We start from the raw sequence: 24434 nt of genomic DNA, 5'->3' as shown, positions 1-24434 counted from the left end.
CAAAATCTATAAAGAACTTACCAAATTCAACACCCAAAAAACAAAAAGTCCAATCAAGAAATGGGCAGAAGACATAAATAGACTTTTCTCCAAAGAAGATATACAAATGACCAACAGAACACATGAGAAAATGCTCAATATCACTTGGCATCAGGGAAATACAAATCAAAACCACGATGAGATACCACCTCACACCAGTCAGAATGGCTAAAATTAACAACTCAAGAAACAACAGATATTGGTGAGGATGTGGAGAAAAGAGAACCCTCTTACCCTGTTGGTGGGAATGCAAACTGGTGCAATCCCTCTGGAAAACAGTATGGAGCTTCCTCAAAAAGTTAAAAGTAGAGCTACCCTATGACCCAACAATTGCACCAACTGGGTATTTATCCAAAGGTTACAAACATAGTGATTCGAAGGGGCACTTGCACCCCAATGTTTATAGCAGCAATGTCCACAATAGCCAAAATATGGAAAGAGTCCAGATGTCCATCGACAGATGAATGGATAAAGAGGATGTGGTATAGATATACAATGGAATAATCCTCAGCCATCTAAAAGAATGAAATCTTGCCATTTGCAACGACGTGGAACTAGAGCGTATTATGCTAAGCCAAATAAGTTAGTCAGAGAAATACAAATACCATATGCTTTCACTCATATGTGGAATTTAAGAAACAAAACAGATGATTATAGGGGAAGGGAAGGAAAAATAAAGTAAGACAAAAACAGAGCAGGCAAACCATAAGAGACTCTAAACTATAGGGAACAAACTTAGGGTGGCTGGAGGGAAGGAGGGTGGGGGATGGGATAATGGGGTGATGGGCATTAAGGAGGGCACTTGATGGAATGAGCACTGGGTATTATACGCAACTGATGAATCACTGAATTCTATCCCTGAAACTAATAATACAGTATATGTTAATTAAATTGAATTTAAATAAAAAAATTTTAAAAAGAAAGGTATATCAGAGGAATGGAATTGACTGCAGAGAGCTGACAGCTCAGCCTGTTCATGCCACCCACTTACTTCCAGGCACAGCTGTAAGCACCAATTGCCATATGTTGTCTTTTTTACCTGACAGTGTGCCCAGCTGCTTCTATTTGCTGTCCCTGATCTCAGGCTGGCTGGGCATCATGTGTTCCCAGTAGCACAGACATCTGTCCTCCTGGGCAGAGTCCCAGAGCCAACAACAGAGTGTCAAAGCTTAAGGAATATGGACGTCATCCAGGCCAACCCTGTACAACTGCTCTACAGATGGGGAAACTGAGCCCCAGAGAAACCCCAGGGACAGGAGTCTGTGTACAAAAAGCACTGGGACCAGTCTTAGATAAGAGTAGGTGATTCTTGGGAAGGCTTTCTACATAGAAACATGCATTCCCTCAATACATTTTTACTCAGTGTCTGCTGTGTTAACCACCGGCTGGGCTATGGTGTGAGAGATCCTCAGATGAATGAAAAATAACTTCTGTCCTGGAATAGCTAACTGAGATCTGAGTTGGAGGGGTTGGGGAGCAGGAAGGAGAAAAGAATTAAAGAGAATATTCACATACATTGTGGACAAGAGAGCACTGGTATGCGAGCAAGAAGGCCCTGGTGACTCCTATCAGCTATGTGTTTCCGGGCCAGTGACTTGCCCTCTCTGAGCCTTGGCAACCTTGTCTACAAAATGGGTATGATAACCTCAGCTTTGCCTAACCCACAGAGAAGACATCTGGAGAACTCTAACGTGTAATATGTGGTTGAAGATATTTTAATAAATGAATAAATACATTGATTGCAAACAAATATATTTGTACCAAGGCAAGGGACTGGTACATGGTGGGAAGGTTACACATGCCCTCCCTCCCTCTGCTGAAAGCAGCCCCCTCCCAAAGCCCTGAACACAACACACTGGGCAGAGGTACAAAAGGAGAGACAGGCTGGGTGGCTAGAAGGGATCAGCCGGTGGGGGCGGCACAGAAAGAGGAAATGGAAGAGGTGAGATGAGCAAAATTTCCTTCCTGTTGTGCCGTCAATGGAGCATGATAGGAAGAATTTGGTCTGGCGCGAGACTGTGGCACGACATCTAATCAACGTGAGTAAACATGGACTTTACCAGAACTTCTAAATTGGGGGGCAAGTTTGTAGCTTAGAAATTCCAACTTGGAGAGCCTAGAGAGAGTCCAGACTGACCCTGTCATGGGCTTGGCCCAAAAGGGGATGAAGTTTGCCCAAGGAAGACAGAGAAATAGAGAGAAAGAGATGGAGAGTGAGGCAGAGTGGGAGGCAGGGCCAAACTGGCGCTCTTCCATGAGAACGCCAGCTTGTCAAGTGCTGGCCGGGCTATGCCAACAAATCACCTGCCCGGCCCTCCGGCTTGGGCTCCGTGTGAGTAGTGCCAGGCACTCTGCGTGCAGGTGAACAAAACCTCTGGCTATGAGGAATTTGCAGTCTAGTAGGGAGACAGACTTGCCCCTGAACAATATTTCCCCTACGGACTCAGGAAGCTCAAAGCAGGGCATCACGGAGGCCTGGAGAGACTGGGGAAGCTTCTGGGGGGAGATGGGCCTGGAGTGGCTGGTGGAGGACAGGAAGGGTCAGGCTGCCAGCAAAAGCTTCACAGATTCAAGTCCTTGGCTGACAATAGAAGCAGGTGTTTTGAAAATGTGATGTCACTTTTTGCTGTAATAGTAGATGTGTCCAACGTGTTATAATTGTGTGTTAGGAGCATGTGAGAGCAGTATGTATTTTAGGATCTCTATTCTGAAGTTGAAGCAACATGGCATCCTGTAGGAGAGGGCCCTGTGCATCCTGGCTGCCTGGCTTCAGGGGCTGGGGTCTGCACCCTTCCCAGGGCGAATTATCCTTGCACATCTTAAAGAGCAAGAAGATGAGTTCAGAGCCTTCTCCTCCCGGCCCACGTCAACATGGGCAAGTCCCTCTTGTCCCTAAGTAGTCTCTCTTGCTGCGGTGCCCTGCTCTCTCTGCTTTGGCTACTCTTGGGACCCGTGGAGAACAGCTGGGAACTAAACCCCAGGAGGAGGATGCTTCTTCTGCATCAAAGAATATGGTCAAGTGCTGCCCAGCTGTCTGCCGCCTGACTTCTCGGCTACTATCCCGGCAGCCGGGCAGAGAAGAGCGGGTCAAGAAGGAAAAACGCAGGACACATGAGGTGGTCGGCTGGTGCTGCTACTGGGTCACGACTGGGGTGGGTCTATGGAAGGCAGGCTCAGCCCTTCCTGGAACCCCCTGCCAATTCCAGGAGGATCCAGCCTTTGCTGGGAAAATGCCTCAGTGAATTCCCCAGAAACCTGGCCATCGGTGCAAGGGCTGTGAACCTCCACAACCTGCCCTGCACACCAGGGAGTAGGTGTCTGAGGGGCTGTGGCTGGAAATTCAGCTCAAGAGGAAGCAGATGGGCTGAGGTATTTCAAAAGAGGATGAGACAATTTGAACAGCAAAATCAATGATGATAATAATGGAATAAAATTAATACTCATGAGTCCATACCGATATACATAAATAAATTGAGAGAAGGGCCAACTCTTTTTTATGGTAAAGCCCAATTAGTAAACGTAAAAAGAATGATGGAAGTTGTGAGAGTGATTTGCTGGGGTAAGAGGTTTTAGCTCCCTGAGCTGGAATTTTTGACGTAGGCATAAAAACTGGTGTCATTTTGTAAAGTTTCTGGATAAAAGACTGGGGAGGAGAGTCTCGCAGGTTTTGGCATAGCTCCACAGAGTAATTGTTACTGGTCCTGGCAGAGGCGAAGCCAGTGTTCCAGCCCTGCCAGGGTTACCACTCGGGCAACTAGTTTGAGCAACACACAGTGGTTCCTCCCTTTCTGGCTCCAAGTGTGGCTGTGCAGCAGATGGAAATGCACACAACTTTTCTGTGCACGGGACCTCTGGACGCCTGGCTGCAACTGTGGTCACGCCTGAGGAAAGCACAGCTCTGGCAGAAAAGCAAGATGAAGACCCACTGGAAGATCCAAAACTTCATTTGAATATTGAGGAATTAAACAAGGACTTTATGGTGAAAAGCAAGGAACTCTACAACTCTCTCATGAGTTGCCATTGGCAGCCCTTGGATATAGTTCACTCTAAAATCCCAGATGAGCCCCCAAGAAGCATGAGGTTCATTAAGCTACCCAACTGTCATATTAGTTACCTCTTGTTTTGTTTTTAAAGATTTTATTTGTTTTCTCAAGACAGAGAGAGAGAGAGAGAGCACGCGCTTGCGCGGGTGCACGTGCGAGTGTGGGGAGGGGCAGAGGGAGGGGAAGAAGCAGGCTCCCAGCTGAGCAGGGACCTCCATGCAGGGCTCCATCCCATGACCCTGAGATCAAGACCTGAGCCAAAGGCAGACACTTAACCGGCTAAGCCACCCAGGCACCCCTGTTTTTGTTTTTGAAAAAAAAAAAAAAATCTCCCAGGGGCGCCTGGGTGGCTCAGCTGTTTAGCGTCTGCCTTAGGCTCAGGTCATGATCCCAGGGTCCTGGGATCGAGCCCCGCATCAGGTTCTTTGCTTGGCAGGGAAGCCTGCTTCTCCCTCTCCCACTCCCCCTGCTTGTGTTCCCTCTCTCGCTGTCTCTCTCTCTCTGTCAAAAAATAAATAAAAATCTTTAATTAAAAAAAAATCTCCCAGGAATGTACTGGATTCTCTATGTAAATAAATACAAGTCTTCAGGACTTAAATGTGACTGATGTGATAAAATGCAATGTAAATAAACTTTACCAGCACACACACACACACACACACACACAAGAATTATGGAAATAGAAAATCACTGTTTGGCAAACAATACAGTAAAAATTGTCCGCATCATCAATGAATGTTAATATTAGTGGGCAAAAGTTGATAAGAACGAGTATTTGCATAATCTCAAAGTACCTCCCCACAAGGAATAAATAGTAATTTTACAGTGGAAAAACCTGGCAGACACCATCTTACCAGGTGATTAAAGTTAACATCGCCAGTAATGAGATGTATTGAAATCATATACCTCTGGTATAATGCACTGAGAAGGACACAACATCACTTCTGTGGTGCTCCTGCCTAAAATACATAACTGTAATTTAATCTTGAAGAAGCATCAAACCAAAAGTTAGGGATATTCTACATTCCTCTTCAAAACTATCAAGGTCATGAAAGACAAAGCAATACTGAGGAACTGCCCCAGAAATGGAGAGACTAAGGAGCCACAACAATCAAATGCAATGTGGGAGTCTGCTTCAGATCTTGGACCAGAGCAAGGACGTTAGTGAGACAGTTGGTGACATTTGAATAAGGTCTGTAGAATGGTATTGAGTCAATGTTACTTTCTTGGTTTAGATCATTATACTGTGGTTCTGTGGTTCACATTAGGGGAAACTGGCTGACAGGTGTATAGAAATTCTGTGCACAATTTTTGCAAGTCTAAAAATTATCTTAAAATAAAAAGTTTGAACAAGGTGGGGGGGGGGGATGGGGAAAAAACCCAAGTTTTTGAACTTTGGTTTTTTAATTCTCTCGAGAGACTTAATACAGAATGGAAGACAAGCCAATCTTAAAAGGTTATCCATCCCCAGGATGGAACCAGGGCTCTATGGCTTCTGTTGGGCATCTCCTTATTCTTTATCCTCCCTGTTGATAACCAGCATCTGGCCTGGAGAGACTTGGAGACCCACCCACTTGGAAGGTCCTCTGCTCCCCTCTCTTGGAGTGAGAACCCATCACAGCTTGACCTCCACGCTAGGTGGCCTGTGGACCCCAGGGAAAGGCAGATGTTGAAGTCCGTGTCCACCTCTCTGGGGACATTTAGTTCTCATGGTGGCTGTCTGAGGAAGGCAGCGTCCCCACCCCCAATACAGATCTGAACACCAAGGTGCAGAGAGGTGAAGCCACCTTCTCTAGATCACACATAGGTACGCACAGAGTCAGAGTTAAGCCCAGCACTGTGTGACTACAATGCCGGGGCCTGTGACCACCTGGCATTATTCTGTTACTGCTTAATTCAGGTACAGACAGCAGGCATTGACCAAGCACCTGCTGTGTATCAGGCTGGTAGTGGGGTTGGAGGGGGAGGTGGCCAAGACATTGCCCCCAGACCACAGGTGCTGTCCTGGCAGAGAAGTACCCTCATACTGGCAAGCATATGGCAAGCAGAATGTCACACACACACACACACACACACACACACACACACACACAGAGTCAGTCAGTTTCTGCTCTTGCCTGGCCCTAGGTTCAGGCTGGTGGGTCAAGTATGGTCCTTGCCCTGGGAGTTCCTGACCCAGGAGGAGAGCAGACAAATAATCAGGCAGAGATACATGCTGCGATGCAGGTGGCAGAGGGAGAAGGGTGGGGGAAGGGGGAAGATGGTTTGGAAAGTCTAGGAGATGAGAATCGTGCTGACACTCTGGGGAGGCAGACACAGCTCTGCTTGGTGGGAGTTATGGCCAGAGGAGATGTGGGGGAGGATGGTAGTAAGATCATGCTGGAGAGGTGTCTGAGATCGATGCAGCTGGCTGGAGTTGGGAAAAGCTGCCTAGCAAAGGCCTGAAGGTCCAGACTGGAGCTGTTCATCTCCTTGGCCCAGCTGCCCGGGAACTGGTCCAGAGAGGTGTGGTTGGGGACGCGTGTTTTCCGAAGTCAGTAGATTGTCTTTGGGTGGGGGGGGAGTTGCTCCTTAATGAGGGGCGGTCGTTTGGGCTTGACTCATTTCCAGGGAGGGAAATAGGCTGGGGCAGGCGCAAAGGGATGCTTTGTTCCGGAATAAAGCGGGATGTGTGCAGGGCTGATCCAGAGCGGGCGAAAGACTCATACTCTCTCTGCACTTCTCTGAGGAAGCAGGATCCAGAAGCTGCTGCTCTCCTCCTGGGTGAGGTTGGACACCCCTTGGCAAGTGGGTCTGGCTCTGGGAGGTTATGGCCATGGCTGGAGTGGGGTGGGCCCTACCCACGGGCTGCAGGGAGAGACTGGGTCCGGTGGCTTAGAGAGTGGCCACAGGTGTGGGGAGAGGGAAGTGTGAATGGGTCAGGGTGGAGCATTCTCTTTAGGGCAACTCTTGGAGCAGTTGCCTCAGCAGCTGGGGAGTGAGGCTGTCTGCTGACCACATCCCCCTTGACTCCTGCTCTGAGAATCTGCTCTGTGGATTCTGAAAGTCCCTGAGAGTTGGTATCAGACAACTGAGTACCTCAGGCATTCCCTTTCCTCCCTGGGCCTCGGGTTCCCCAGCGGAGACAGATGAGATGGTCTTTAAACCACCCCCCCAGCTCTGTGGTCTTCTTTTGCACACATCCACATGCTCTCCTTGTGCCCCCTGGTCCTCTCTTGTTACTCCCTGCTCAGGTCCTCAGCTCCCTCCTTCTGCCCCAGACAGTCTCAGGATTTTCTCTTATCTATCCCGGGCTAAGCCAAGTGTTATTTATGGGCCTGGAAGGGAACCGATAGTTATGGCACTCATTCAATTATTAGAAAAACTTCAGGAAGGAGACATTTTATAGGTAAGGCTCAGAGAGGTTAGGCAATTTGCCCAGGGTGACTCAGCCATTAAGAAGTGGACTAATCTATTCTGTCTATTCTTCCATGCTGCACCATGCTGAGTGTCCCACCCTCCCTGAGGGTAGTGGAGGTGATGACTGTATTTCATTTTGAGCCAAGCATAATGCTGAAATATAAATGCAAGGAGCTCTCGTGGTAAGAGTTCAGGCAACAATGAGAGAGACAAAACTGAGATAAAAGCAAAAACGATTTAGGAAAGACATGACATGACAATCATACCTGCTTCTGCAGCAGCTCCTTCAAGAGTTGGGCTCTAAAACCACTTCGTTTTTATTAACTGAAATAAGCTTTGGGAGGAGGGGTTGCCTTGTGATTTTATCAATGTCGCAAACATCCCCAGTCCCTGATAAGAGCCAGGAAACATTAAGTAATGTGGGTCCCAGGGAGCATGGGGAGCAGGCGGGCCTCACATCTCCCAGGGAGCAGGAGGAAACTTCAAATGCCCTCTTGCCCTGCAGGGAACTGAACAAACCACTCTTCCAGCCAGGCTCTGTGATTCCACAAATCCAGGGGGGTTTAGTGCAATGGGCGGAGCTCTGGACATGAAAACGGACAAGATACACCAAAACATTCCCAAAGATTATTCCTGGAGGCAATTAGCCTCTTTTCTATTTTTTTCCCCTTATTTTTCCGCATTTTACATTGCGCACATATTATTTTTGTAATCAGGAAAAATACATGTTAAAAAAAGTAAAGAGAGGGCGCCTGGGTGGCTCAGTTGGTTAAGCGACTGCCTTCGGCTCAGGTCATGATCCTGGAGTCCCGGGATCGAGTCCCGCATCGGGCTCCCTGCTCGGCGGGGAGCCTGCTTCTCCCTCTGACCCTCCCCCCTCTCATGTGCTCTCTCTCAAATAAATAAAATCTTAAAAAAAAAAAAAAAGTAAAGAGAAAAGGAGAGTGTGCCACGGTCCAGGGCTCTGCAGTTCGAGGCTCTAAGGTCAGCTCTGCCTGATTTGTGGTGTGGCTCTGGGCTTCCTGAGAAACCATGGAGGTAACACCTGCTGCCTCTAACAAGGGACCCAGGAGGACTTGCAAGGACCAGGCTATAAGAGTCTGGGGAAGCATGGAGCCCTGTGTAAATGTCAGGACCAGTTACTATTGTTTTCATTGTGTTTTATACATCACAATGAGTCCAAATGCAAGGCTTCTCATAGTGGACCATGAAGAGGGTAGCTGTCCATCCCGTGAGTCTGAGGTCAGGGCTCCCAGCAGTGGAGCTCCCAGCATATGGTCCAGGGCTCTGGCCCTGGATCCGCTGCAGGGACTCCGTTTCTGACCCTGTAGCACACTTGCTGAGTGGCCTTGGGCAGATTAGTCCGCCTCTCTGAGCCTCAGTTCCTCATTTGTAAAATGGGAGTGGAATAGTGCTTGTCTCACAAGGTTGTTGTGAGCAGTGAGTACATGAATACACAGAAAGCTTGGCAGAGGGGACTACAACTGGCTTGTTATTTTCTCTGAGAGGCAGTATGACTCAGTGTTTAAGAGCATGGACTCTGGGAGGGGCGCCTGGGGGGGCGCATTCGGTTAAGCGTCCAACTCTTGGTTTCGGCTCAGGTCATAATTTCAGGGTTGTGAGATTGAGCCAGGCCCCATGGTGGGTCCCACGCTCAGCGTGGAGTCTGCTTGAGATTCTCTCCCTCTCCCTCTCCTTCTGCCCCTCTCCCTGTGCTCGCTCTCTCTCTCTCTCTCAAAATAAATACATAGATAGATAAAATCTTTAAAAAAAAATCTGGATTTCAATTCCTGGATCTACTAGTCACTTGCTGTGTGATCTTGGGATCACACAGGATCTGTGTGATCTTCCCTAACCTCTCTGTGCTTCAGTGTTGTCAGCTATAAAATGGGGCTGATAATAGTATTTAACTTCTATAACTTCTGTAAGGTAAATGTGAGGATTGAGTAAGTCAATACATGTAAAACTCCTTGCCCCAGCACCCAGCACACCGTCAGGGCTCTATGATGTTAGCTGTTAAAATGATTGCCCGCGATTTACTCCTCACAAAATTCTTTGCTGTGAGTGCTATTTATTTTATGGGCGAGAAGACAGGCTTGTGCAAGTCAAGATCTCCAGGACGGAAGCCTTGACTTTGTATTAGGGCTGGCAGGGCCCGAAGTTCAAGCCCAAGGGCATCCCAAACCAAGCAGTGAAGCAGAGACCCGGTTCTGCCCCGAGTAGGTTGTTCATGAGTTCTCTCCCAGTGTGCTATTCCTGAGGCACCAAACTTCTTCCTTCAGGGCCTCCTTGTGTGGCTCGCCTTTCCTTTCCCTGTTTTTCTTTCACATACCATCCGCCCCCCAGCCTCTTCCATTCAGGCACCCCAAGCAACAACTGCAGCCTGGTCTCCTGTCACTTCATCTCTAGTCCCCATCCTTCACCCTTGTCTTTTAATGAGCTAGCTCAGACTCAGCCTGCGTTCAAATCCCAGCTCTGTGACTTACTAGCTGTGTGGCCTCGGGCAAGTTCCTTAGCCTCTCTGTGACGAATTTTCCTCCTATATAAAATGGAGATGATAATAGCACCTGCATCAGGGTGGGATTGCCAAGATGAAATGAACGGATGCATGCCGAGTTCTGAGAACAGAGCCTGGCCCAACCTAAGTGCTATGGAAGTGGTGGGTGTTTGTCACCGTTGTTGCTGTAATTGTCATATATATGCAGTAGAGTTGAACATCTGGTGTTTTCTCAAACCCCGGGGCGGTGGGGGAATAGAGTGATCCCCAGCTGTTACCAGTTCACCCAAAGGCAAGTATTCTTCTACCTATGTCCCAAGGCCAGAGCACTTTCCACAGCCAGACACTGCAGTCAGAGAGGGCGTCACTTCAGAGCTCCTTGCTTCAATTTTTCCAGCCACAGCGAGGCCAGAAACGCAGAATGGTCAAACCAGATTTATAGGCAGAGGGGGCCCATCCCAAGCTGAGCCAGGGTGGAGTCCAGGCGTTGGGACTCCATCTCCACCCCAGTCCTCCCAGAGCCTCCTGGGGAGGGGAGCCTCCCGAGGGAGGAAGCTGGGGGTGGCCAGAGGGCACATCCTGTGACATTGGTCCAGGGAGGCTGTGCCAACTGGAGGCAGCACTTGAACATGGCTCCAGGAGAGCAGTGGGCTGGACGTGCTCCATGGCTCGGGGCTCCCAAGGCCCAGCGGCACGCTGGCCTGGGCTGGGGAGAGGCCCCACACAAGGAGGGTCTTGGCTCTGCTGTGTCCAGGGCACAAGTGGGGGGCAGGCAGAAAACCAGGCAAGGGAAAAATGAGGCGTGAGAAGAAGGGATGAAGAGAGGTGACAGTGCTGATTGAGTCCATGGTCACTTGTTGAATTCCTCTCAGATGCCAGCCCTGTGCTAATGAGTTCCAACCTCTGCCTCGCAGAGGGGGCGAGCCACTCTCAAAAGGTGACTCCGCCCAAGGAGCCAGGCTCCACGACTGAGGAGTGACCTTCTGCAAGTGCTGGGGGTTGGGGCAGGAGTTACACCAGGCTAGCAGCCTGGGTAGCCTTCTGGGAAGGGAGAATTTGGGTTGCATTTTAAAGGGTATGATTTCCAAATTGTAAGGAGGCCAGCATAATTTTTGTTCACTAGAAGTGATCTCAGATGTTATTCTTGATTTTACATTTTGAAAGCTGGTGTGGCTTTTTGGGGTAACATTTGAGCTTGTTTATTTGTTCACTAGTCACAGCTGCACTGTGGACAGCACGCTCAGTATGGCCAGGCCACGGGGAACCTGCATGGGCCCCTGTCCCCAAGGGCTCTTGGCTGGGGAGGAGGGCAGCTACGGCACCGATGTGGCAGGTCGAGGAGGAAAGGTGATGGAGACACAGATAAGGACAGAGGGAAATGGGCAGGGGTCGGTCAGGCTTCATGGGGTCTTGATCAGGGGTATGCCAGTAAAGGTTTAATAACCAGCTCTCAGGGCTGGGGGTGGGGGTGGGGAGCACATGCAAGAAGGAGAGGAAGCTCCAATTGTAGCATTTGCCATGGTGTAAATATCCCCACCATGACCAGTTTCAAGCTACCAACTTAACATCCCCAAATGCAGAACTGGTTAATATCATGAGTGTTTGTTGGATGCCTCCCAGATGTTGCATAACTGGCTCTCACAAGCCTGTGGGAGCTGCTTCAGCATATTAATGACTTTGGATATTTTCTCCACTGGTTACTAAGGTCAGAAGTCCCGCTACCAGAGGCTCATTCTTCAACTTCAGGTTTGGCCATACCGAAAAGGGGAGCTAGAGGAAAAGGGTCACCAGTGCTACCTTATATCGTTGGGGCCATCCAATCCTGGGTCCCTCATTTGCTGATCTTGAAGCTGGGGGCAATGGAACTCCACCGATTCCAAGCCTCAGTCTCCTCATCTAGAAAATGGGAATCATAATAGTATTGCTTCCCAGAACTATGGTGAGGATTAAAGGAGAAAATTACACCTGTGTGGTCAGCTCATGGAAGGAGCTCAACTAACATGGCTGCCTTCCTGCCTAGATGGACATAGTGATATCCTCTCCCTTGTTGCCTCCACTGTGACTTCTCTGAGAGGCCTAGGGAGGCGAGCCCTAGATCCTCAGATGGGGGCATTACTCTTCGGCCAGAGATTCTTGCTGAGTCAAAGCTGGAGCCAGCCCAGGCCAGCAGCTTCAGGAAGTCACAAAGAGGATGATGTTACTGCTCCAGAGACAAGCTGTAGTTTGCATTTGTGCCCTTGGCTTCATTGTCGGGGAAGCTCTGCTCACCTCACCCTTGTTTTCCCTCCTCTTTAAATCCTCCCTCTCCGTATAGTTCCCTAGATTCCCCCAAAGGTTCCACTGCAGAACTTCATACTGCTAATTCGTACTAGCATGTAAATAGCTGATACTCTCATTTATTCCTCTCAAGGTATTGCTGGATAAACCAAATGAATTCGGGCATAAGGAAAAGTGAACACAAAAAAGAAAAACCCGAGTGAGTCCAGAGGGACAGGTAGGTGTGAGTTGACAGGGACCTGAAGGGCAGTCAGGAGCATGGGGTTCATGGTCTCAGAGTTCAAAGTGACCTGGAAAGATTCCCAGAGTGAACGGTCAGGAGGCCAGAGGCCCCAAGAGGGAAGGGAACAGTGTTCCAGGTGGAAGGAGCCTTGTAAAGGTGACCTGGGCCAGCCTGGACCCTAACCTCTGGCTTTGATCAAAACGATCATCAGACTTGGTTGTTTGTTAAAGCAGGGACTTTGAGAACCCAGGTCAGAATCAATGTCAGTAATGCTGGACCAGAAGAGCCGGTGTTAAATTAGTGATAACTTCTGATTAATAATCCCTAATCGGGTCCAAGTGCAGAAGAGCACTCCCTCCTCCCAACCCCAGTAGCTCATGGACTCTAACACCAGCCAGGCCCCTTACTGTTGCCCAGGAAAGGGAGGGGCTCAGGGAAAGGAGACCCCAGATGCACAGGAGGGGAATGGAGGACCAGGAAAGGAAGGCACAGGCAAAGTTCCTGAGGCCAGTCCAGAGCCCAACCCTAGATAAAGCCACCCAGGCTGAGCTCCTAGGTAGGGCTAAAGCATGTGTGTGATTTTCCCCAACATTTGGCAGATGCCATTTAATAGGAGTCCAAGGGTGGTACAGAGGCTCAATGAGTAGGAAGACTCTGGGGTTTCCCTGGGAGATGTTCTGTCTCAGCAGCATTGTATATTTCCATCAGCTGTGAGGTCCCAGTGTCATGGATATAGGATGGGTCCGCTGAAGGCCTGAGTCAACATTTCTTTCAGAGTTCTACCTGGGGAAAAAAAGAGACAAAACTTCTACCAGGAAGGATTGGGGCAAATGTTTGCAATGTAAGAGCTAAATCCTTACCATATAAAACCACTTATAAAATGAGAATCCCATCCATTAAAACAATGAACTATTCACAGAAGAAATACAAATAGGCATTGAATATACTAAAAAGTTCAATCTCTCTTGAATCAAAGAATAAAAAATAAAACACAGAGGTGCAAAGTGGGCTTGATTTGTATTTCTTGGTTTATGAACCATGATCACCAGCCTATAGGCCCCACTCCAGAGGCCATGCATGAGTGCTTCCTTGAGTGACGCATTCTTTTTTATCTCCTACTCTCTCCTCCAAAACCCTCTTCTTCATTGGTGAACAATCTAATGTGTTGAACATGAAGTCTCTCTCCTGGAACACAAAACAAGATTAAGCATAATCCTTGGTTCATGACAGATTCTTATCACTGGTGCATGTGAGTCTCTCTCTTAAAAATCATTTTTATTTTATTTTTTAAGATTTTATCTATTTATTTGAGAGAGAGAGAGAGAACACGAGCAGGGGGAGGGGCAGAGGGAGAGGGAGAAGCAGGCTCCCTGCTGAGCAAGGAGCCTGATGTGGGACTTGATCCCAGGACCCTGGGATCATGACCTGAGCCGAAGGCAGACACTTAACTGACTGAGCCACCCAGGTGCCCTTAAAAAGCATTTTTAAAAATACAATTAAAACCTGGGAAACCACTGCCCCAGAGGGAACTAACTGGACCACAGACAGTGACCTGCTCTCATCCCATGCCTCTGGCTTCTGCCCAGGCAGCCACCATCTCAAATGCTGTGCCTATCATCCTGCTTTCCCTTTCATCTCTTTGAACTCCTTCAAAGTATTTTTGTTTCATTTGTTTTAATTCTATTAAACAAGTATCATGCATATATTTTTATGGGACTTAGAAATGTTGGACATATTCAAATGGCAGTAAGGAGGTAGAGATTCGCAGGTGGTGGGGGGTGGTGAGGAAGGAATCCGGAATGTCTCCCACATTTCAGTCCTAGGTGACTGAGTAGTTGGTGGTGCCATTCAATTAGAGAGATGCAGGAGAGAAGACACTGGTGGGAAGATGATGGACTCAGTTCTCAACAAAGCAATAATTTAAGCTAACATTCAATGAGTGCCTACTATGTTCTGGGCACTCTTTTCGTAGAGTGTGAAGTGCTCTACGTGAATGATCACATTTAAGCTTCACAAGAACCCCATGAAGTAGGTACTATTATTAGTAGTATCATTTTAAAGATGGAAAAACTGAGGGATGGAAAGGTTTAGTAGGTTCTGAGTCTCTCAGCATGATGGATCACACCTTTCTGCTATAAACCTAGATACACTGGATAAAATATTTTTATTTTTAAAATATTTTTAAAATATTAAATATTTATAAATAAAAATATTGATGTAAAACTAAATATTTATAAATAAAATATTTTTAAAATAACAAAAATAAGGGAAATCCGTAGGTGATAGAAGTCAAGAAAATTGAAAGCCAGAGTGGACACACTAGACATTTATGGATAAAAGAAGTCCCACTGAAGAGAAGTGCTTGTTGAAAAAAAAAAAAAAACAAAACATAAGCCACACAAAGAAGAATAATTGTAAGGCACACATGAGGAAGAGTATGGAGACCCAATACACAGGTGAATGGGTACCCCTAAATAATAAAGAAAAATCTGAAAGACATTATCAATTATTTCAAACGATGAAGGAGAAAATAAAGAAGAGAAGCCATAATGAAAGAAGGGAGTACTATGAAAACACCTGAGGTTAAGCCACCCACCTAAGGTAACAGCTATAAGTGGTAGGCTCGGGCTCCCCACACTTGTGCTCTTCCTCGCTAGCCTACAGGTACTGATGTTGATGTGAAGAGTCTGTGGGGCCTCCCAGAGCAGTAGCAAAAGTGGGTTTGGAGAATGGTAGAGAATGTCTGGTTTCACTATTTCTCTCCCACTGTACTCTGGTCTACAGAGCTCCAGAACTGGACGTGTCCTCCCAACATGGCCTCCACCGCCTCCCCTCTGCTGCCCACCACCAAGGTCGCCAGTTCTGAGAACAGCAGCTCTTTCTATGACTATGATTACTACCTGGACCAGGTGACCTTCATGCTCTGCAGGAAGGACGAGGTGCTGGCCTTTGGCAGGATCTTCCTGCCAATCTTCTACAGCCTGATCTTTGTGCTGGGTTTGGGCGGGAACCTCCTTCTTCTAGTGGTCTTGCTTCGGTATATACCTCGCAGGCGGATGACTGAGGTCTATCTGCTGAACCTGGCCATCTCCAACCTCCTGTTTGTGGTGACACTGCCTTTCTGGGGCATTTCTGTGGCCTGGCATTGGGTCTTTGGGAGTTTCTTGTGCAAGATGGTGAGCACCCTCTATACCATCAACTTCTACAGTGGCATCTTCTTCATTAGCTGCATGAGCCTGGACAAGTACCTGGAGATCGTCCACACTCAGCCCCATCACAGGCTGAGAACCCGGGCGAAAAGCCTGCTCCTGGCTGCCATAGTATGGGCTGTGGCCCTGGCTGTCTCCATCCCTGACATGGTCTTTGTGCAGACACATGAAAACCCCACAGGTGTGTGGAACTGCTATGCAGATTTTGGGGGTCATGCGACCATCTGGAAGCTCTTCCTCCGTTTCCAGCAGAACCTCCTGGGGTTTCTCCTTCCACTCCTTGTCATGGTCTTTTTCTACTCCCGCATTGGCTGTGTGCTGGTCAGGCTGAGGCCCCCGGGCCAGGGCCGGGCTCTAAGGATAGTCGTAGCCCTGGTGGTAGCCTTCTTTGTGCTGTGGTTCCCGTACAACCTCACCTTGTTTCTGCACTCACTGCTGGACCTGCAAGTCTTTGGGGAATGCAAGGTTACCAAGCACCTGGACTATGCACTGCAGGTGACAGAGAGCATCGCCTTCCTTCACTGCTGCTTCACCCCCATTCTCTATGCTTTCTCCAGCCGCCACTTCCGCCAGTACCTGAAGGCTTTCCTCGTCACTGTGCTCAGGCGGCCCCAGGCACCTGGCCGTGCACAGGCCCCTCTGTCCAGCAGCTCTGAGAGTAGCAGGCTCACTGCCCAAGAAGAAATGACTGGCATGCATGACCTCAGGGAGAGGCAGGCTGAGCGCTCACCCAACAAGGGTGATATGGGGGAAAATCAAGCCTAAGTGGCCATACCACAGTCCGGTGAGAGTGGATGGGACCTAGCTCAGTTGGGCATCCACCCAAACTCCTCTCTCCAAAGGCCTCAGGGACCATGTTGCCACGTCCCGTGGTTGGCTCTCAGTGCTCCACCATCAGCGGCACCTGCCTACTCTTGCCTCCTTCCTCCACTTTCTTTACTGCCTTCCAGGAAACCATACTCTCTTGCATGAATTGCTAGAGTAGTTTCCCAACTGACCTCTGTGCTTCTTGTCATCATGCTCTCCTGTCATCTAATCCGTACCCACCAGCCAGAACGATCACCTCACCCTCAGCCATCACTTCCATCTTCCTCAGAGTAGCCCAAGGCTTGCCACCCACCAGTCGGCTCCCTTCCCTGGAGCTCAGCTGGGGAAATATTGCTGCAATATTGTTTAATGTCACAGCGTTGATGGTGGCTCCAAGAGGCTGGCGAGCAGGAGGGGCTGGAAGTGCCCCACATGGGGAACTTCCCCGGAACGTGAGAGTTGGCAGGTGGAAGGCGGAGTGAACACATGTTCCCAACAGTCCAGGAGGCTCATCCTCCCTCTGCTTCCCATGCCCCCTCCCTGGAGCCTTCGGGGGTCCCTGGGGCCTGCACAATCAAGTCCAAAGTCTGTCCAGCTTTGAGCCTGGAGCTTTCACAAGGAGAATCCCATACACCAGCTTACCCTTATACCCTTCGTTACTTTTCATTTCCTGGACACCAGGCACCCCCTGTTTCTTGCGCATTCCCACCTCCATGTTTTGTGCTTGCCCACTGTCTTGTGTAACAGGGGTCACTTTTCAGCCAGCTGTCCATTCATCTTTGTCGTGTCATGGAATTCTGCTTGCTCTGGGAAACCACTCGTTGTTCACTCTGCCCTGTGCTTTGGGTGGAGCTCAGGAAGAGCACAGGACTTGGGCCAGTTACAGCCTCACCTTTTCCTGGCATGGTGATTCATTTAGGATGGGCACAGGACCCAGGTAGAGCTTGTGAAATGCGGCAACTAGAACATGCTAGAACAGAGGCATGAGACTGAAGCCAAGAGGATGTGCAGTGTGGGGGTGCTCCTTCATCAACTCGAACTTCAGAGGGTGAGGTGATAGCACTGTGAATGAGCAGACCCCGAGGGCAGTGTGGAAGTCCCAGAATCTAGGTGGAAGCTCATCCCAGTCGTGGACTTGACGGTTACACGAACCAATATATTCCTTCACATGGTGATGTTCTGTTACTTGCAATCCAAGGATTCCTGGCTGATATACCCTGCCTGGGTGCTTCCCTCTTCATGTCTCCAATGGTTAGCATCCTCCCTGGCTACTGAAAACCTTTCCCCAGGGAGCTCCTGGCACACAGTGACATCTCTCTTTCCTGAGTTTCTAAAGCACTCACTGCTTTTCCCCACCTACCAAAACCACCTGGTATAACCTGCCAACATCCTGCTGTGCTGGTCCTGAAAAACCCAGCACAGAGCCTAGCAGACAGTAATGCATGGAAGGAAACTTATAGGTGGATAGACTGGAGGACAAGAGAACACAGGGCTGGGTATATGCAAGCTCCAGGAGAGCAGGGACTTTGCCATGTATTAAATCGATATCCCCTGTGCTTAAGTCAGTGCTTAGAATATAGCGGAGGCTCATTAAGTATATTTTTTAATGAATGACTAGATCAATAGAGAATGGAGCAGGTGGTCAATATTCTGCCATTCTTTCTTTGCTTCCCCCGAGTTTCAGATGCTCTAGTCACAGCCCGTGTGTCACAAGCAGGGCTGTCCCTGAATGTTGCCAGAGTTGACTGTGCTGATTTTTCACTCTTTGTTTCCCCTGCCTCCATCTTGTTCAGCTCTTGTGCCTTTAATTCTCTCTCCCAAGGCCCCAGACTCCCACTGTCATGAAGGACTCTGAGCTCCCGTGGTGCCCTAGGCAATGAAGCTTTGGCTCTGAAGGTGGTGATTTGCTTGAGGATGTGGGGGTGGGGTTCTATTTTAGAGCTCCTGAAATCTGCCCCACTGGGGACCTCAGTCCTGCCCAACGAGCAGCCTGACTATACCAACAGGGTCTAGGGACCGAGAGTCTCTGACTTTGTATCCATGATGCACAGATGGGATGGGACAAGCTATGCCAGCCGAGGGACACCTGGCAGGGCTTGTCCCCAGCACTGGTGCATTTATGTGTGTGTGTGTGTGTGTGTGTGTGTGTTGCCATGTGGGCTGTGCATAGTACATATGGCTGTGTATGTGGGTCCGACATGAACATGTCACTGTATCCACATGGGTCTGGGTCTGTGCCCACAGGTTTTCTGTGTGTTCCTGTGTATCTTTTTCTAGCTGTGTGAGTGTGGGTATGTGCTCTCTGCAAACAGCAGGTGTATAAGAAGGGCCCTGAAGCCTGTGCCCAAGGGGGAGGAGAAGGGCTGGCCACAGGTGACCCATTGATCCCTTCCACTGTCCTCATTGCCACTGACTGCATTGCTGACCATATCGAGGGCTCTGACTAGAGCACAGAAGGCACTGGTCAGGGAGAGAATTGGAGGTGGGCTCTCACAGCCCGGGCCAGGACAGAGCCCCCTCCATCCTGCCCTTATTTCCCAGCCTGGATGTTGGTCCCTCCTGCTGCTCTGCATCTGCCCAAAGGCCTGGCTCCCTGGCTGCACTGCTCAGACCTTTCCAGGAAAGCTCCCAGGATTCTCTTGGTCCTCAGATTCTGAGGCAAGCTGGACTTTTCCCCTGGCTGACCCAGGGAGAAGGACAGGCATGGCTCTACTCTGTGAAGGTTTGAGGGTTTACAGCTGTTACTACCTATGGAAAAAAAGAAAAACAACAAACCGAAACAAAACAAACCACTCTCCCCCCCTCCCAGCCCTGGTAAGCATGCTTGGCAATGGGATTGTCTCCATCTCACATGCCGGAAAGCTGAGTGAGGCCAGGGTGGGGAAGGAAATGATTTGAGGACATGAAGTAAAACAGCTGAGATGGAGTCAATTTTCTATCATTTAATCTCCATTTAGGGAATTGGGGGTCAGAGATGGAGCAATAAGATACCAAGCCCTATGAGCTCCAGTCGGAGGGAGGGGCCGGGAGGAAGAGAGCAGGACACAGAAAGCAATGACACATAACAGATGTGCTATGATGTGAACAGGGCTAGGGGAACCTCAGGGGATGGAGTCCGTTCTGGGGCAGGGGATGGAAGAGGGGAGATCCAGGAAGGTTTCCAGGAGTAGCCAGCACCAGGGGTGGCCATTACAGCAAGCCACTCTACTTTACAGACCATTCTGTTAGACAAAGTTGGCAATGTTGAATTGCACTGGGTTGAAAATTTGGGGACCGACTGTGGCAAAATTTAAATGTTAGGTGTGTGGAGGGATGGGGAGCCAGAAAAATGAGAGAAGGACAATCAGAGGCGAAAGGTTTGGAGAAAGGTCGGGGTGAACAGAGGGCCAGACAGGCCTGGTGGCGGAGAGACGCAGAGTGCTGAACTCTAGGAACGGCAGTGGGGGTGGGGAAAAGGGGACAGTTTCAGAGACACTGCAGGGGCTTGAACTGACAGAACTGGGGCATGACTGTGGGTGAGAGTGGGGGAGGTGAGGGTGTCTCCTCTGTATCTGTCTTGGGGGGATGGGGTGGGTGGTGGTGTCCTGAGCAGAGACAGGCAGGGAAATCCGGAGAAGGGCGTGATTCAGGGCAGAGGTGGGGGACAGATGCTGAGTTCTACGTGAGCCAAACTGAGTCAGAGGGGCTGTGGGACCCCGGTGGGGAGGATGAGGGTCTGGAAGTAGGAGGGGCTCCAAGCTCAGCAATGGTTGTGGAAACCAGAGGAGGGGATGAGATCACCCTGGGGCGGGGGTGTGGAGGGGGGGACAACGGCACGGAGCAGGGACCTCGAATAACTCCTACGTGAAAGGCACCATGTCTCCAGACCTGCTCTATGAATTCGGGAGCCAATAGCCACTTGTGACTGTTGAGTACTTAGAATGCGGCTGGTCTGAAATGAGACATGCTGCGAGGGGAAAAAGTACACGCCAGATTTTGAAGGCAACACAAGAAAAAGAAACGTAAAATTATTTCACTAATATTCTTTTATTGATGACATAATGAAATGCTAATATTTTGGATATATTAGGCTCAGTTAAATATATTATAAACATGAACTTCACCTGTTTCTTTTTGCTTTTTTAAAAATGTGTCAACTAGGAAATGAAAAATTACACACGAGGCTTGCCTTGTATTGCTCTGGACGAACCTGAATTCCACGGGGTGTGGAATAGGCGTCGAGGAAAATAATAAAGTGAGGTGGGAGGATGGAGGGTAACATTTGCAAGACACTCCGTTACTCACGATAACCAGTTTCTGTACTGCAGGACTTGTCAAGGTACACGTTATTTCCCAAACTAAGTTTGGGAAAAGTCAGAGAGCTAAGGAAGGCGACCAGGACAGAGGAAGGCGATGCCACAGAACCCGAGGGAAAGGTGGGCCTTCAGAGGGGCTGGAGGAGGTGGAGACTCCCAAGGGACGTCTTGAGGCTAGGCTCGCGGCCACCTTGGCAGAGCTCAGTGGGTAGGTCGCAGGCAGTAACGGAAGCGCACCTCGTGGCTGGGCTGGGTGGTGCCAAAGCCCCAGCGGTGGGGGTCCATGGGTGGCACAGATGTGTCAGGGTCCACGAGCTCCAGGTCAAAGTATGTGACCATGAGCAGGACAAAGAGCTTCATCTCACTGATGGCGAAGAACCTCCCAGGGCAGATGGAGACACCTGAGCCCCACGGCATGGTATAGTGGTGGATCTTCTGGCCTGCCTTGCAGAAGTGCACTTTTCGGCTACCATTGGGGTTGAGGAAGCGATCATACTTGAAGGCAGTGGGTTCCGGGTGGATGTCAGGGTCCATGTGCACTGAAAGATAGGGGAAGAGGGCCACGATGTCTCCACTTCGGAGCAGGTACTCCTGTCCATTGGCCATCTTCAGGACATGGTCACTGTGCACCACCCTGAGGAGGGTGGGTGCAGTCCCCAGCCGCAGCGTCTCCTCCATCACACTGTCCAGCACTGGAGTGCGGTGCAGGGCGCTGATGTCAAGGTCAAAGGACTGCCTGGCCTTCAGCCTGGCCTCCCCCAGGACTTGGGTGGCCTCCTCCCTCACAGCCCGCATGGCTTCTGGGTGCTTTAGCAGGAACAAGAGGGCCCAGAAAGAGGTTGGGCCCGTGTTCCCCTGGGAGGCCCAGAGCATCATGAAGTTGAACTTGTCCTGCATGGCTGGGGCTACTCCCTGCTCCCTCAGATACTGAAGCATGTAGGATATCCAGTTGCTGATGCCATTCTTTTCCAAGTTGTGCTGCACAGAGAGTATCTTGTGGAACAGACTCTGGAGCCGGCCCACTTCTAGCCACTCCCGGGGCCCCAGCAAGGAATAAACAAACCTGGGGAACAAGTTGTCAAACTTGCGGAACTGGACAAATAACTCCTCTGCCTGTTGCAGGTCCTGCTCCTGGTCCTTTGTATGGCCGAATAAGCTCAGGTAGCCCGCCTTGAACAAGACATTGTAGCAGAAGTGGAAGAGGCCATCTTCACGCCAGCAACTAGAACCCAGACTCTGGCCCGTGGGCCCCAGCATAACGAGGGCCAGGTTGTCCAGCATGGTTTTGTTGAGATCTGCCAGGCCGTCCCCCATGAGGTACTTGGTGCTGGCAGAGTGTATCATCCGGTAGTCTCCTTGCACCGACTGGTATCCAAATACCTTTAGCACCAGTTTTTCTGCATACTCCACGAAGTCTAGTTTTCTCTGTGCATCCCTGAGGATGGGGCCAAAGGAGAGGGGGTCCATGACAAAGGTAAAGTACTTGCCCCCTAGCTGCACTGTGAACACATCTCCATGCTTGGCCCGCATGTGCTTCAGGAATTCAAGCATGTTCTTCCGGAAAGCCATGGCATGGCCCAGCCAGGGTATGGAGCCCTTATCCAGAGGGGGCTCCTGGGGCCTGCGTCGCCGGAGCAGCCCCAGCAGACACAGGCACCCCACGGTGACCACCAGCAGGGCTCCCAGCATCAGACCCCATAGCACCATGGCTATGCTCTTCTGGGTTGAGCTCTGGACACACTGTTCTCTGGGTGCCAGAGAGCTTTTGAGAGGCTGTGACAAGTTGGGGATGAAAAGGTCTGTCCACCTGGACCTTGCCCTGTAGCTGTAAGTTCTATTAAGTAACCCTGGCGAGACAGTATCTGGGGGCAAAGTGTTCTCTTAGATTTAGCGCTTGCTTCAACCTGGTGGGAGGAGGGGGGTGGGACCAGAAGGAAGCCCAGAAAGAAGCCTCTAGCTATGGTCACAGTCCCCTCACCAGCTTAGGATTTGCTCTGATCTTTTCAGACTCAGCTCCAGCATGAGTCTACAAAGCTTTCTTTGATCCCACTCCACCCGCATGGTTTACTGACCATTCACACCTTTATTTTCTCATACATTCATTTATTCATTAATTTGTTAGCTCATTCAGCAGAAATGCACCAAGCACTTATTAAGTTTCATATCTCTCCCTTCCTCATCTTTAAATGATCCTCAGAGCCTCCCAGATTGGCGACACTTCAAGCAGAGGTTCAGACTCCAGTCCCTGAACCTCGGGCCTCCTGGCCCCATTGGCTTGCACACTTGTCCAGCAAGGGCAGATTGGGAGTCTTACAAATACGAAATGTCAGAGATGATAAGGACTTCAAACCAATTGCTTTATTTCATGATGAGGATGTAGGTTCACAGTGTAGTGGGGACTTTCTCTCACAGCTGTCCTGGCTTCGGTGAGGTGAGCTGACCATTTACTGGGGACCTTCTGTGAGGTGTCACGCCAGGTCCCTGCCAGCAGGCCCAAGAAGGAGAAAGCTGTGCCTTTGACTCTAAGGCCATTGTTGCCATAACGTGAGGTTCAGTCTCAATTCAACTAGTTCTGATAACCCCCAGGTTACTCTTTAACTTCCTAAGTGACCCACAAATAGGGACTCTGTTTCCTCAGATTTCCACGTGTCCTCTAGAGTGAATTCCCTTTGCCTTGTGCAGCTCCCCTTTGTGGGGAGCTGGAAATGTCCACACTCTGCCTCCAGGAAGTCCTCTCTGATTGCTTAGGGCAACCACAGCAAGTCATCAGTATCTCCTCCGCCTTAGAATCTACAGTCAGAAATTGTGGGCCAATTTCCATGAGTTGAACTTTGTTCCCCAGTTTTTACCTTACATTTTCACCTTACATTCATTCTCACCTATACTTATTCATTCCCTCCTTCCTTGGAACAGCCCCATCTATCCATTAACAGATATTTACTGGGCACTTACGGCCAGAACTTCTGCTATAACCAACCTCGAATCAGAGAGCACGGTCCCTTGCCCTCTTGGAGTGTATGGTCTAAGGAAGGGGAAAATATATTAAATCACTGCCTAAACAACTCTCTAATTACAATTGTGTTAAGTGTTGCAAGTGAGAGGAACAGAGCGGGAAGTGGGGTGGGGAGTCAGGAAAGCCACACTGATTAGGTGGTGATTAAGTGGAGGCCTGGAGGAAGACAAAGCCAGGTCGGTGCGTGCTGTGTGGTGGTGGGGCTAGACGTGGAGGTCGGGGAGCATGCGGGACGTGCTGCTCAGTGTAGGTGGCAGGCCGTTCAAGGAACGGGTGCAGATCCACTCAGGCGCCAATGTGGCTGGAGGGCTCGAAGGAGGGGGAAGCGTTTTCAGCACAGCGCAGGGTCGGCCGGCTCAGGGCGAATTGGAGCTCTGACCTATTGCGCTGCACTGGTCCAGTCCACCTGGAGCCACTGAGCACGGACTGATGCGGGGGCAGTCCTTACTGGCTCTTACGGGGCGGAGGCTAGCTTGCCCCGGGGAAATTGGCCTATGCGGCTGCCCGGCCAGCCCTCCCGAGTGGCCAGCGACCCAGAGCGAGCCCCGGGAGCCCTGCGGCATGCCTCAGCCTTCCCAACTAGGGCCGCAGCTCCATAGGAGGGGGGCACAGAGCTCCAAGCGAGACTGAGA

General features: G+C 49.9%; 2 protein-coding genes and 1 pseudogene across 2 annotated transcripts; 2 read left to right on the top strand and 1 right to left on the bottom strand.

Moving 5' to 3' along the window:
• Window positions 1-3050: 3050 nt before the first annotated feature.
• On the top strand, window positions 3051-4171 carry LOC123324035 (annotated as a pseudogene).
• Window positions 4172-15291: 11120 nt separating this feature from the next.
• Window positions 15292-16452, top strand: ACKR2 (atypical chemokine receptor 2). The gene has a single exon (XM_021678847.1). It carries the CDS (start codon window positions 15292-15294, stop codon window positions 16450-16452), a length of 1161 nt encoding a protein of 386 aa, XP_021534522.1.
• Window positions 16453-20916: 4464 nt separating this feature from the next.
• On the bottom strand, window positions 20917-22533 carry LOC110570803 (5-beta-cholestane-3-alpha,7-alpha-diol 12-alpha-hydroxylase). The gene has a single exon (XM_021678846.1). It carries the CDS (start codon window positions 22494-22496, stop codon window positions 20991-20993), a length of 1506 nt encoding a protein of 501 aa, XP_021534521.1. The 5' UTR covers window positions 22497-22533; the 3' UTR covers window positions 20917-20990.
• Window positions 22534-24434: the final 1901 nt, after the last annotated feature.

This window comes from Neomonachus schauinslandi, chromosome 1 (assembly GCF_002201575.2).
Source record: "Neomonachus schauinslandi chromosome 1, ASM220157v2, whole genome shotgun sequence".
Lineage (NCBI taxonomy): Eukaryota > Metazoa > Chordata > Mammalia > Carnivora > Phocidae > Neomonachus > Neomonachus schauinslandi.
Note: the sequence above shows the minus strand (reverse complement) of the source record. Positions and strands in the feature narration are given on the sequence as shown.